The sequence below is a fragment of the Miniopterus schreibersii genome (assembly GCF_964146895.1).
Source record: "Miniopterus schreibersii genome assembly, chromosome: 9".
Lineage (NCBI taxonomy): Eukaryota > Metazoa > Chordata > Mammalia > Chiroptera > Miniopteridae > Miniopterus > Miniopterus schreibersii.
The window spans coordinates 58,525,877-58,540,777 of NC_138118.1; the positions used below are offsets into that span (position 1 = coordinate 58,525,877).

At 38.2% G+C, this 14,901-nt stretch overlaps 1 protein-coding gene across 1 annotated transcript in view; it reads left to right on the forward strand.

Annotated features, from left to right (window-relative positions):
- The window catches only part of AKAP9 (A-kinase anchoring protein 9), a 137,342-nt gene that overhangs the window by 108,844 nt on the left and 13,597 nt on the right, over positions 1–14,901 (forward strand). Inside the window, exons 39-41 of the mRNA XM_081147848.1 lie at positions 5,336–5,480; positions 10,647–10,866; positions 11,625–11,775. Coding sequence (XP_081003974.1) covers positions 5,336–5,480; positions 10,647–10,866; positions 11,625–11,775 — 516 coding nt within the window. The remainder of the gene's footprint in view (positions 1–5,335; positions 5,481–10,646; positions 10,867–11,624; positions 11,776–14,901) is intronic.

The window sequence follows — 14,901 nt, forward strand, 5'->3', positions numbered from 1 at the left end:
GTTTTCTTTATACAATGCAGCTTTCTTGTGCTTAGGAACACTAGATAGTACTTCATCACTATGCTTGGAAACCATTTTAAACAGCAAACATCACCAATAAAAAGCACAAAAGTCTAAAACACAGCACTAAATGGATGGCAGAAATGACAATTACAGTGTAAGGCAGGGGTGGGGAACATTTTTTCTGCCAAGGACCATTTGGATATTTATAACATCACTCGTGGGCCATACAAAATTATCAACTTAAAAACTAGCTATGAAAAAAGCTCCTAGATTTATTGAATTTCAAGTCCCACCTACAGTTGCCTCGGCAGGGCCAGACCAGATGATTTCGCGGGCCGTATATATGGCTCATGGGCCGGATGTTCCCCACCCTTGGTGAATGGGATGAAAAAAGAAGGCAGAGTATCACCTTATTTGACTTCAGCTGGTAATATGCACATTTAACACATTTAAATTTTTTGCCACTGCATGTTTGCAAATTACTGTAAAAGCACTGCAAGTATTGATTTTGGGGTCACAAATACATTTTAGTGAATAGGCAAATTTATAAATACATAATCCACAAATAATGAGGCTCAACTGTAATAAAAAGTTAGTGAAATATATACACTTATACAGAAGAGTATAAAAACATTAAAAGTTGGTTCTTTGAAAAGCTAATATAATAGAAACTTTTCCAGAGAATTGGTTAAGGAAAACTATAAAGCACGCTCTTTTATTTATTTATTTTTACTTTTATTATTGTTTAAAATATTACAGATGTCCCTTTTTCTCCCCAATGACCCATTCCACCCCGTTCCTTCCCCCTCCCCAGTCCCTCTCCCCACCATTGTCCATATCCCTGGATTGTGTATATATGCACATAAATTCTTTGGTTACTCTCTCCCCCGCCACCCACCCGCCCTCCTCCATCCCTCTGACATTCATCAGTCTCATCTATGCTTCCATGTCATTGAATCTATTCTGTTCATCAGTTTATTAATTTCTTTAGATTCCACGCATAAGTGAGATCATGAGATATTTTTCTTTCGCTGCCTGGCTTATTTCACTTAGCATAATATTCTCCAGGTCCATCCATACTGTCCCAAAGGGTACGAGATTCTTCTTCTTTACAGCTGCATAGTATTCCATGGTGTAAATGGCCCACAACTCAAGAACCCCATTCGGATCCCAAAATCCTGCTGTCGGGGAGGGCCTCCCCCCCTCCCCCCCTCCCCCCCTCCCCCCCTCCCCCAGGGCGGCTTCCGAGTCCCTTTCTGTCCCGAAAGTCCCCTTCCCGGTCTCCGAGGTTCCAATTTTCTATGCAACCCCACACCCCGAGTTGTTTTGATCCCGAGAAATAAAAGGGAGACTGAATTATTCAGATTTAAATGAGGCTTCCTGGGTAGAAGTGCTGCTGACCCTTCCTGCGAAAATGGGGAGCACTTGAGGACACAGGTGGGTGGACGCCCTTTGTACGTGGCTGGTCAGACTGGAGCAGTTGTCTGTGGTTTTAGAGAAAACCTTTTGCGGGGAGGGTATATGGATAATGTCAGTGAAACAAGCAGACGTTGAAACTGAGGCACAGATTGCTCCAAAAGGAGTTTTCTGTATATTTTTTCTAGATGCAAATAACTTTTTAATTATGTTAATTAATGTTAAGACTTTCTAGGCTTATGGAAGCTGTGTATGGGTCCCGGTCTGATCACTTCTAACTGGATGAAGTCTGCAACCCATTCCTGAGTGTACGATATACTTGTAGCCCAACAACAACAACAAAAAGCACACTCTTTTAAAAGTTAGGAATAAAAATGAGATCATAACCAAAGATATAGCTGAGATATAAAAGTAATGGAATGTTAGGAGTAATTCTATGTCAATTTAAAAACTTTGGTGAAATGGACAGGTTTTCTAGAAAATTATCTCCTGGCAAAAGTCATTCAGGAAAAAGTACAAAACCTAAAGATCTATAGGTTGTAAAGGAATTAAATCCTTAGTTACAAATCAGTTCACAGCACTTAGCGCCCAGATCTTGATATTTTTAGTACATTCTCCATCAAAAGGAGCTAGGACATCTCAGAGAAATGGCTGATTCCAGAGCTGGGGTAGGGAAAGTGCAAGATGAAGCTGAAATATCTCGTTTTGTTAGCGGAATTGCTGAAAGAATTAAGAAGATATGTCAAAAGATCACAGAAGCCAGCTTAAAGGATTTCCCACTGGCTGAATTTGGGACAATTTGAACATCAAACTAAATGAGAGTGACATTATAAACCAAAGGGTAAAAGAAGAATTTGTGAGTTCATACTGATATAATAAATGAATAAAAATCCTTTCTTACAGTAAAATGCCAGCTAGCATGTAGGAGAAATGATGGAATTAGTACATCACCTTTTATTAAACACTTTAGTAATATGATCAGGAAAGTATACTTACATAGTCTTAAAGTAAATGTCCGGAAAATCCTTTTTTATTACAAAAGGCAAAGTGGTAACTTTGCAGTGGAGAAACCTTCAGATACCACCTTCCCCAGGTGATCAGTTAATATCACCAGAAATGGAACAGAAAGACATCAGTATTTCTGATATGAAGGACACGAGGTATCTTTTGTGCATAATCAAAATCTACTCTGACCACTGAGCTGAACTGGCCAGGGCACCGATGTATATATTTTTAAAGACAGAGTCACCTGGCCCTGGCCAAGTAGCTCAGTTGGTTAGAGCATCATCCTGATACGACAAGGTTGCAGGTTTGATCCCCAGTCAGGGCATGTATAGGAATCAACCAGTGAATACAAAATAGGTGGAACAACAAAGGAATGTTTCTCTCTCTCTCTCTCCTCCCTCCCTCCCTCAAATCAATAAATAAAAATTTTTTTTAAAAAAGACACAATCACCTTACCCTTATTCAGGGATAGAAAGGTAGCATACCATTAAAAATTCCTCATGTGACTCATTACTTTAACAAATTAAAAGGAAAAAAACACACCGATCATCTCAAGAGATAAAGCTAATAAATTAAAATGAAGAATTTTAGCCCTGGCTGGGTGCCGGCTCAGTTGGTTGGAGTGTCATCCCACACACCAAAAGGTTACGGGTTCCGTTTCCAGTCGGCACATACCTAGGTTTCGGGTTCAATCCCGTGTCCGGGAGTGAACAGGAGGCAACCAATCGATGTTTCTCTCTCTCCCTTTCTCTCTAAAGATCAATAAACATCCTTAAGTGAGGGTAATTTTTTTATCCACACTCAAGAATATTTTTCCATTGCTTCTTGGAGAGAGTGGAAGGGAAGGGGAGGGGGAGATAGAGGAAGGGAGAAACATCGATGTGAGAGAGACACATCGATTGGTTGCCTCCCACATGCACCCAGCCAGAGCCAAGCCTGCTACTAAGGTGCGTGCCCTTGGCCAGAATTGAACCCAGGACCCTTCAGTCCACAGGCCAGCCCTCTAACCACTGAGCAAAGCTGGCAAGGGCAGAGATAAATTTTTTTAAAAAAGAAGAAGAATTTTATACTTTAAAATATCCTAAAACAAACTAAAAAAAAAATTCTTGAACTAAAGGGTATGTCTAGCAAAAAAACTACAACAAACATCAAATTTTTCAGTTAAATGTTAAAAATATTTCTTAACAAAGGGTTCAGTAGCTTGTTCAACATGTCCTAAATGTTTAGCTAGCAAAGCAAGAAAAATAAGAGTTGAGGGAGGGGAAGACCCCTTGTTCACTTAACATAGAAAACCAAAGAGAATCTTTATACACAGATTTTTAGAATTGATAAGAAAGTTTGATAATGTTGCTGGATAGAAGGTCAAGATGTAAAAATCTGATTTCTTGCCTGGCAGAGTGGTTCAGTAGGTTGAGTGTCACCCTGTGCACTGAAAGGTTACTGTTTCAATCCCAGGTCAGGGCACATATGGAAGGCAGCCAATCCATGTTTCTCTTTCATATCTGTCTCCCTCTCCCTCTCCCCCTTTCTCTTTCTCTCCCTACGTCTCTCTCCCCCCCCCCACTCCCCTTTCTTCTTTTTAAGCATGTCCTCAGGTGAGGATTAAAAAAATAATCTGATTTCTCAACAAACAAAATGTAATTTTAGAAATAAATTATTTATAATAGCATTAAATGGACAAATTCCTAAAAATATACAAACTACCAAAGCTAGCTCATGAAAAGAATAGAAAATCTAATTGATCTATAATAAAGAGTTAAATTAGTAATTCTAAAACTTCTCACAAAGCAAAGCCCAGGATCAGATGACTTCACTCGTGAATTCTACCAAATGTTTAAAGAATTAATACCAGTCCTTCACAAACTCATCCAAATAAAGAAAAGAAGGGAATACTTCCCAGCCCATTCTGTGAGGCCAGTATTGCTCTGATTCCAAAACCAGACAAAGACATCACAAGAAAACTACAGACCAAATACTAATGATGTTAAAACAATCAATGGAAAAATGAACAAATGCTTTAAATATATGTTCTTATGGAAGACAATGAAGAATATCCAATAAATATATGAAAAGATACTCAAATAAAATGTACTGTATTAGTCATACTATGGAATACCATATAATTTTGAAATGAGTGTGAAGGAGGGCTACATTTGTCAACCCATCGGTTCACCAACATGGTAAGTGAAAAAGGCAAATTACACCAAGACAGATAAAATAGGATGCCATTTATATTTATATATAGTTTTAAAACTTGCCAAACAGTATTGTATATTGTTTACCATGTGTGTATGTAACATAATATGCAGAGAGTATGAAAATAACAAGACTTAGCCCAGCCGGATGTGGCTCAGTGGTTGAGTGTCGACCTAGGATCCAGGCAATCGGGGTTCGATTCCCGGTCAGGGCACATGCCCAGGTTGCGGGCTCGATCCCCAGTCGGGGTTGTACAGGAGGCAGCCGATCCATGACTCTCTCATCATTGATGTTTCTATCTTTCTCTCCCTCTCCTTTCCTCTCTCTGAAGTCAATAAAGATATATTTTAAAAAATGAAAAAAAAGAAAATAACAAGACTTAGGATTTGGTTATTTCTTGACCAGGTAGTGCAGAGGAGAACGTATTTAAGGAGTTGTACACAGGGGCCTTTAATTTTATAGGTGCTATTTCTTAGGCTAATTACATGGGTGTTTATTATTTTTCATGTTTTCTTGTGTATTTAAAGAATTTCAAAATAAGTGTAAAGATTAACAACCAGAAGTATATCCAAATGAGGAGGAAAAGAAAGTTGTTAATTTATTTTCAAAGTTTTAGCATGTATGGTTCCATTCATTCTTCTTCAGACTTCCTGGTTGTTAATTTTATTGACTTTATAATTCCCTTCACATGATTTTTTACTTTGCATTACTACAGGGTGCTGAATATCGAACAGCTATGGATTGCCTCCAGAAAGCAGATAGGAGGAGCTTGTTGTCTGAAATTCAAGCACTGCATGCTCAAATGAGTGAGAGAAAAATGACTCTGAAAAGAGAACAAGAGAATGATCAACCAAGCCAAGGTACGCTGTCTCACAGGCCCATATAATAACACATAGGTCGAAATATTTCCCTTCTTATTATTCATTTAAAACACATTTCTTCTTAGTCACATTTTGTTCTCATTCTCATATCAGAGAATATCTACATTAATTAACAAACACACACACACATATATATAACAAATTAAATGAGTATCTGTGGAAACATCACCCATGTCAAGTATCCCAGAAGCCCTCTTCCCACACACTCCTCTAGTAACCTAGAGGTGACTGTTATCCTAATTTAAGTTACTACAGTTATCTCTAGTTCATTCATTTTCGTTACTGTGCAGAATTCCTCTGTGTGGATATTGTACAATTTATATATCTTTTTAGCTACTAAATTCAGTGCTAGTCTGCATATTGTTACACCATGTTTCTGATGCATATATGCATGACTTTGCTAGGTACATACCCAGGAGTGGAATTGCTGGGTAATAAAATATATATATTCAGATTTTTAAAAAATTTATCTTTATTGTTGAAAGTATTACAGATACCCACCTTTTTTTCCCCCATTGATCCCCTCCACCCTGCATCTGCACGCCCCCATCAGGCCTTCACCACACAATTGTCTGTGTCCATGGGTTATGCATATATGCATATAAGTTCTTTGATTAATCACTCCCCACCTACTCCCCCATCCCCACCTGCCCACTGAGATTCATCAGTCTGTTCCATGCTTCTATGTCTCTGGGCCTATTTTGTTCCTCAGTCTGTTTTCTTTATTAGATTCCACATGTGAGTGAGATCATGTAAAACTAAATCAGGAAGAATTAGAAAACCTGAATAGGCTTGTAACAACTGATGAAATAGAAGCAGTAATAAAAGAAACTCCCAGCAAACAAAAGCCCTGGCCTGGATGGCTTCACAGGGGGGAGCTTTCTAATTCTTTAAGTTGTAGGGTTAGATAGTTTACTAAAAATTTTTCTTGCTTTTTGAAGTAGGCCTGTAGTGCTATGAACTTTCCTCTTAGGACTGCTTTCACTGTGTTCCATAGATTTTGAGTTGTGTGCTCATTTTCTTTTGTTTCCAGGAAGTTTTTGATTTCTTCCTTGGTTTTATTGGTAACCCATTCATTGTTTAGTAACATGCTATTTAGCCTCCATGTGTTTGAATGTTTTTGAGTATTTTTACTGTAGTTGATTTCTAATTTCATGCCCTTGTGGTCTGAGATGCTTGATATGATTTCAATATTCTTGAACTTGTAGAGAGTTGTTTTGCATTTAAGGTTATTATTCATAGATACTTATCTATTGCTGTTTTAATTCTTTATGTGTATGTTTCTCTCTCTCTATTTCTACTTCTAATTACAGCAGTTCCTTTAACATTTCCTGTAATGCTGGTTTGGTGGTGATAAACTCCTTTAGCCTTTTTTTGTCTGAGAAGCTTGTTATTTCACCATCCACTTTGAATGATAGTCTTGCTAGATAGAGTAGTCTTGGTTTCAGATCTTTGTTTTGTATTACCTTGGATACTTCATGCCTGTAGAGTTTCTGATGAAAGTCAGCTGACAGCCTTATGGGAGCTCCTTTGTAGGTAATGGATTGCTTTTCTCTTGCTGCTTTTAATATTCTGTCTTGAATTTTTGGCATTTTAATTATGATGTGTCTGAGCGTAGGCCTCTTTGGATTCTTCTTGCTTAGGACTCCCTGTGCCTCCTGAACTTGTGTGACTTTTTCCTTGACCAGGTCTGGGAAGTTTTCTGCCATTATTTCTTCAAACAAATTCTTTGTTTCTTGCTCTTTCTTTTCCGTTTCTGGCACTCCTATGATGCGAATATTGTTGCATTTCATGTTGTCCCACAGCTCCCTTAGACTGTCCTGTTTTTTAATTGTTTTTCCTTTTTGGATCTCTGATTGAGTGATTTTTTTCTACCCTGTCTTCTAATTTGCTGATCCAATCCTCAGCTTCCTCTAACCTGCTGTTTATTCCTTCCAGTGTATTCATTATTTCTGCTATGTCATTCTTAATTTCCTCCATAGTTTCCATATCTTTTTTCATGCAATTGAGCATCCTTACACTCAGTATTCTAAACTCTCTATCTAATAGATTGGTTTTCTCCATTTCATTTAGCGTTTTTTCTGAAGACTTCTCTCGTTCTTTCATTTGGGGCTTGTTTTTTGGTCTCCCCATTTTGGATCCCTGTTTGAGTTTGTTTCTATGTACTAGGAAAGCCTGCTAGGACTCTCAGTGTTTTTGGAGGGTCTCTGGTGCAGGCCGATGTCAGATTCGGTTTGTGACTGGCCTTAACTACCCTTTGTTGGGGCTGGGTACATTTGGACAGTACCAGGATGCACACCAAAGTCTGCTTTTCCAAGGCCTGCGTCCAGAAGCAGATAAGGCAGAGACTCAAAGCACTCTGAGGTCTGCCTCTGCCTGCAGGCTGATTAATCTGATTCTCTTAATGAGCCTCAGGCTGTAGAAACTCCATGGGGTAGGATGAGAGGTTTTCCAGCAGCGTGGGGCAATTGCTCCCCCCTTCCCGGCAAAAGCAGCTGAATATCTGCCTGAGAAAGATGTTTTTGGGGAATGACTTCGCACAGGAATCCAGAGGGGTGCCCTCTAAGCTCTATCTCCAGAGCCCACGACCCTAGATTTTCCTCACACAGCTCTAGTCCACTCTGCCCTCCCTCTGCTGGAGCTCAAGGTGAGGAGCTGCACACAAAACTTTGTGTGTTGGCCCTTTAAGAGGGTGCCTGCATTTTCAGCCATCTCTCCCTGGAAGACAGAAGCCCGGCTGCTTTTCACAGCCAGATGTTATGTGGGCATCTTTCCCAGTTCTGGTGTTTTTGGCTGGGAGGCCCAGCCTGGGGTTTAGGCCCCAGAGTCCTCAGTGGGAACCCCCCACAGCTGAGATATCCCTCTGGACCTTCAGCTGCTGTCTATAGGAGCCCAACCACCCCTCGTGCCTCTGCACTTCCTACCAGTCTCTATGCTGTCTCCACTTTTCCTTGGTTATGAGGGTGCTCTCCAGCTCGTCTTCAATTGCAGTTGATTATTCAAGATGATTTTTCTGTATTTTAGTTGTAATTCCAGTTTGGTCCCGGGAGAGTGTCAATGTAGCTTCCACTCAGTCCTCCGCCATCTTTCCGTATCTTCATATTTATTAAAGAATGCCAAACTGTTTTCCAAAGTGTTCACAACAGTTTGTACACTTTCTAGCAGAGTATGAGAGTTCTGTTGCTTTGCATCTTTGCCAATAGTTGTTATTGTCAGACCTTTGTCGCCAGTATGGTGGGTGTGCAGTGCATTATTGTTGTGATTTTAATTTACATTTGCTGCTTACTGAAGTGGTCTAATCCTTCTATCATATGATTATTGGCTAGCTGTATTTCTGCTTTTTGTTATGCTTCTTCAGATCTTTTCCCCACTTTCAATATGGGTATCTCTTAATTTAGATTTGCAGATGGAAATCATTTCAGATTAAATTGAAATCTAATTTTCATCACACCTAGTGAAGACACATATCTTTGTCTTCAGTTTTGTTTAATATAATGGTACAAACACCTATTCTTTTGCAGATTTTGAAAGTTATACCATAGTCTTATATTTGCCATTGAAAAGCTGAAGATTTTAAATATCTTTAAATATTTCAGAGAAAATGGGTATAATGTGATCCCAAATTAAATATATCTCTTATATTAGGACATAAAATTAATTGAAGATTATTTTAGAGAACTGATTAGTATTAATTTACTTAAGTTAAATAGAACCCGATTGAAAGCTTAGTTTTACATACATACATATTTATATGTGTAGATCCTTGACCTTCCTAAGAAATAGTCTTAAAAGCCTGAATGAATATGACTATCTTCTAAATTCAAGTTATTTCTGTCTCCTAACATCAGTAATAGAAATTGTAATATGAAATGATGAACTTTAATAAAATTTTTTAAGTTAAAAATATATTTATGGTATACTAGAGAAGCAAAAGAGGAGAGCAAAAATCACCTCTAGGATCTCCTAAATCCTAAAATAATGATTGCTAATACACAGGTAAATATTTCTTCAGACCTGAAATGTGCATGTCTATATAAGTTTACATTTTTCACAGAAATGGGATCCTAATACATATTTTGTAACTTTTTAAAATTTATTATACCTAGGGATTTAAATAGTTCAGTTTGTTTTCATTGTAACAGACATGTAGCAAGGGTTTGGTTGGTTTTTATAGAAAAAAAATAGAGGTTTCAAATGGGATTTAGACTTCCTACCTCTCCAGTAAAGTTCTTAGGGACTGTCTGTGAAGGAAGGCTGAACAAAACAAGCCAGCAGCACTGATCATTGTGGTCTTAGTTACGTGATAACTCCTGTAAGCACCCCATGTGGCTATCAAAAACCAGTAGAGCCCTGCTGAGCCCAACCGGTGTGGCTCAGTCAGTAGGAGCTTCGTCCCATACACCAGAAGGTCATGAGTTCTATTCCCAGTCAGGGCACATATGTAGGTTTCAGGTAACAGACAACCAATCAATGTTTTTTCTCTCCCCACCCCTTTCTCTCTCTTTCTCTCTCTCAAAATCAGTGAAAATGTCCTTGGGTGAGGATTAAAAAACAAAACAAAAAACCATTGGAAATTCTTAATATGAGCTATAGAAATTCTGAATGAACAAATACAGGTTTCTATGTATAATATTGTGTGAACACCTAAAGTTTTCTTTTATTTCAAGTCGTTTTAAAAAGTATATGCTTTTATTGATTTCAAAGAGAGGAAGGGAGAAAGAGAGAGAGATTGAAACATCAATAATGAGAGAGTCATTGATCAGCTGCCTCCTTCATGCCCCCCACTGGGGATGGAGCCCAAAACCTGGACATGGGCCCTGACCTGGAAACAAACCGCGACCTCCTGGTTCATAGGTCGATGGTCAACCACTGAGCCACACCAGCCAGGCTTATTTCAAGTCTTGTGTCCATTTATATATTCTGTTAAACTTTTACCCTTATATATTTATAGTTCTGAAATCTTGATTTTGTGGAAAACATGCATAAAATGTATTTATATGAATTGCTAACTTTTGGGACGGTAATCTTTTCATTAGCTTTATAGTAATCGCCTAAATTACAAATCAATTCTTATTCAACAAAATATTTTTAACCCATATATGAGTTGCTTGATCATACTTTAAATATTAATAATTTTCCATTTAGAAGTCCTAGAACATAACATACAGCAGAAGCAGTCTCAAATGCTGGAAATGCAGGTGGAGCTCAGCAGCATGAAGGACAGGGCCGCAGAGCTGCAGGAACAGCTGAGCTCTGAGAAGATGGTGGTTGCCGAACTGAAGAGTGAACTTGCACAGACTAAGCTGGAACTGGAAACAACACTTAAGGCACAGCACAAGCACCTCAAGGAATTAGAGGCATTCAGGTGAGCCAGGCTTCCTTATTATAAACCCTGTTAGAGAAGAAATTGGAACAATTTTGTCCCAGACATTATGCACATCTTACAAAAATGTAATATTATATATACATGATGTTTAAGTAGCATGAAACTTTGTTATGTATAGGAAGAACTCAGTGGAAAGGAAAACTCCAAATATTTACAAATAATAAAGTCATGATTAGGTATTGGCATAGTCTCTACGATGGCTTCCCTTCTATTTGAGACTTTTTATATAAGATACATAATTTTCACCTTTATTTCATTTATTTGACCAAGTAATTTGAAATGGTATTTATGATTTCAATAGAATTCATAGTTCAGTTAGCTAATATATGCAAAATACTTTAAAAGATAATGTTTGTAAAAAGAATAAGTTTGTTGCTGTAAATACTGAGATACTCTGCATGCTAAGGATGCATTATGAGCACAGTCTTTATTTTGAACATTGTTTTCACACACACACAAACATGATATTTCCCATGTTTAGTAGAAGACAAGGGAAAATTTTTATTAATATTATTTTGTAATACTAAATTGTTTGCAGTGGTAAAGAACTAATAGGTGTACTATTACAGAAACGGTTAATTTGAAATAAACCACAAAAATCTGTAATCTTTACATGGTTTATATTTTCTTATTAGCTAGTTTATTCTATGCCTCCACTTTTCATTGGACGCTGTACTCTCTCTCTCACTATATAGTCAAAGTAGTTTTATGAAAGTTTATTTGTCTCTCTGATTTAGGTTGGAAGTTAAAGATAAAACAGATGAAGTACATTTGCTTAATGAGACATTAGCAGGTGAACAGAAAAAATCCAGAGAGCTCCAGTGGACTTTGGAAAAAGAGAAAGCCAAACTGGGGCGCAATGAAGAGCGGGATAAAGAAGAACTTGAGGTATTGTTATCTCTGTCTTTAAATATCTGTGGAAACTCAACACTATAGATGAAAGAGAGCCTGTGGACTTCTCTTTCTAAAATGTTGACTTTGGACTCTTTATGAGGTTCTATAGGCTGTTTGCTCTGTGTTGAATACTATTACAATGATACCTAAATTGCACTAGGAATGCTGGTAGTGTGATGCTTTTTTTGTTTTGCTACATCCAAGGATGCATATGGACTGTTCTCCTGCAATATGTGTTTTGGGAATTTGATTAGTGCATATACAATTTGATAAATAGGGCAATCATGTCAGCTTAATGCAGAAGTAGTTTTCGTTCCTGTTTTCTTCGAGGGAAGGGGAGCAGTGATAATTTTCTGGCAGCAGGATGCTATATTTTAAGAAAATTTAAAGTGAATCCCTTCACTCTGGGCTCTCTCACAGTTTTGCACAGCTCTCAGCTCAAGGCAGGTGGTATTGCATGTAGTGCCCACTTCAGTGGTAGCCCCACTGGCTCAGAGCTCTTCTGTCCACATAACCCAGCACTCACTAGCCCTATACTAAAAAGCCAGCATTTCCGCCCTGTTACTTTTGAGGGTTATTTTTTTTTTTTTTTAAGTTTTATTATTGTTTAAAATATTACAGATGTCCCTTTTTCTCCCCAATGACCCGTTCCACCCCATTCCTTCCCCCTCCCCAGTCCCTCTCCCCACCATTGTCCATGTCCTTGGGTTGTGTATATATGCACATAAATTCTTTGGTTACTCTCTCCCCCTCCACCCTCCCACCCTCCTCCATCCCTCTGACATTCATCAGTCTCATCTATGCTTCCATGTCATTGAATCTGTTCTGTTCATCAGTTTATTAAGTTCTTTAGATTCCACGTATAAGCGAGATCATGTGATATTTTTCTTTCGCTGCCTGGCTTATTTCACTTAGCATAATATTCTCCAGGTCCATCCATACTGTCCCAAAGGGTACAAGATTCTTCTTCTTTACAGCTGCATAGTATTCCACGGTGTAAATGTCCCACAGCTTTTTTATCCACTCATCTACTGATGGGCACTTGGGCTGTTTCCAGATCTTAGCTATTGTAAACTGTGCTGCTATGAACATCGGGGTACATATATCCCTTCTGATGAATGTTTCAGGATTCTTAGGATACATTCCTAGGAGTGGAATCACTGGGTCGAAAGGCAGCTCCATTTCTAATTTTTTGAGGAACCTCCATACTGTTTTCCATAGTGGCTGCCCCAGTCTGCATTCCCACCAGCAGTGTACTAGGGTTCTCCTTTCTCCACACCCTCGCCAGCACATGTTGTTTGTTGATTTGTTGATGGCAGCCATTCTGACAGGTGTGAAGTGATACCTCATTGTGGTTTTAATTTGCATCTCTCTGATGATTAGCAACATCGAGCATTTTCTCATGTGTCTCTTGGCCATCCGTATGTCCTCTTTGGAGAAGTGTCTATTTAAGTCCTTTGCCCATTTCTTAATTGGGTTATTTGTCTTCCTTTTGCTGAGTGCTATGAGTTCTTTGTACACTTTGGAAATTAGCCCCTTATCAGATTCATCCTTGGCAAATATGTTTTCCCAGACCGTGGGGTTCCTTTGTATTTTGAGGCTGTTTTCTTTTGCTGTGCAGAAGCTTTTTAGTTTGATGTAGTCCCATATATTTATTTTTTCCTTTGTTTCTCTTGCCCTAGGAGATGTATCAGTGAAAAGTCCACTACGTGGGATGTCTGTGATTTTACTGCCTATGTTTTCTTCCAGGATTTTTATGGTTTTGTGACTTACATTTAAGTCTTTTATCCATTTTGAGTTTATTTTTGTGTATGGTGAAAGTTGGTGGTCTAGTTTCATTCTTTTGCATGTATCTGTCCAATTTTCCCAGCACCACTTATTGAAGAGACTGTCCTTACTCCATTGGATACTCTTGCCTCCTTTGTCAAATATTAACTGACCATAGTGGCGTGGGTCTATTTCTGGGGTCTCTGTCTGTCCCATTGATCTCTAAGCCTGTTGTTGTACCAATACCAGGCTGTTTTGATTACAGTGGCTTTGTAATATAGTTTGAAGTCTGGTAATGTGATCCCTCCCACTCTGTCCTTTTTTCTCAAGATGGCTGCAGCTATTCGGAGTCTTTTTTGGTTCCATATAAATTTTCGAAATGTTTTTTCTAGGTCTGTGAAATATGCTGTTGGTATTTTCATAGGAATTGCATTAAATTTATAAATTGCTTTGGGTAGTATGGACATTTTAATGATATTAAGTCTTCCAATCCATGAGCATGGTATCTTCTTCCACCTGTTTAAATCTTCCTCTATTCCTTTTTTCAGTGTCACGTAGTTTTCTCAGTACAGGTCTTTTACATCCTTGGTTAAGTTTATTCCTAGGTATCTTATTTTTTTAGTTGCAATGGTAAATGGTATTGCTTTTTTAGTTTCTCTCTCTGAAAGTTCATTTTTGGTGTATAAGAATGCCATTGATTTCCGGATGTTGATTTTGTATCCAGCTACCTTGCCAAATTCGTTTATCAAATCTAGTAGTACTTTGATGGAGTCTTTAGGGTTTTCTATGTACAGTATCATGTCATCTGCAAATAATGACAGTTTTACTTCCTCCTTTCCAATTTGGATACCTTTTATGTTTTCCTCCTGTCTGATGGCTATGGCGAGGACTTCCAGAACTATGTTGAATAAGAGTGGTGAAAGTGGACATCCCTGTCTTGTCCCGGTTTTTAATGGAAATGGTTTTAGTTTTTGCCCATTGAGTATGATGTTGGCTGTAGGTCTGTCATATATGGCCTTTATTATGTTGAGGTATGATCCCTCTATTCCCACTTTGCTGAGAGTTTTTATCAGAAATGGGTGCTGGATTTTGTCGAATGCTTTTTCTGCGTCTATTGATATGATCATATGATTTTTGTCCTTCATTTTACTTATGTGATGTATCACATTTATTGATTTGCGGATGTTGTACCAGCCTTGCATCCCCGGAATAAATCCCACTTGGTCATGATGTATGATCTTTTTAATGTATTGCTGGATCCAGTTTGCTAGTATTTTAGTGAGGATTTTAGCATCTGTGTTCATCAGGGATATTGGCCTGTAATTTTCTTTCTTTGTAGTATCTTTATCTGGT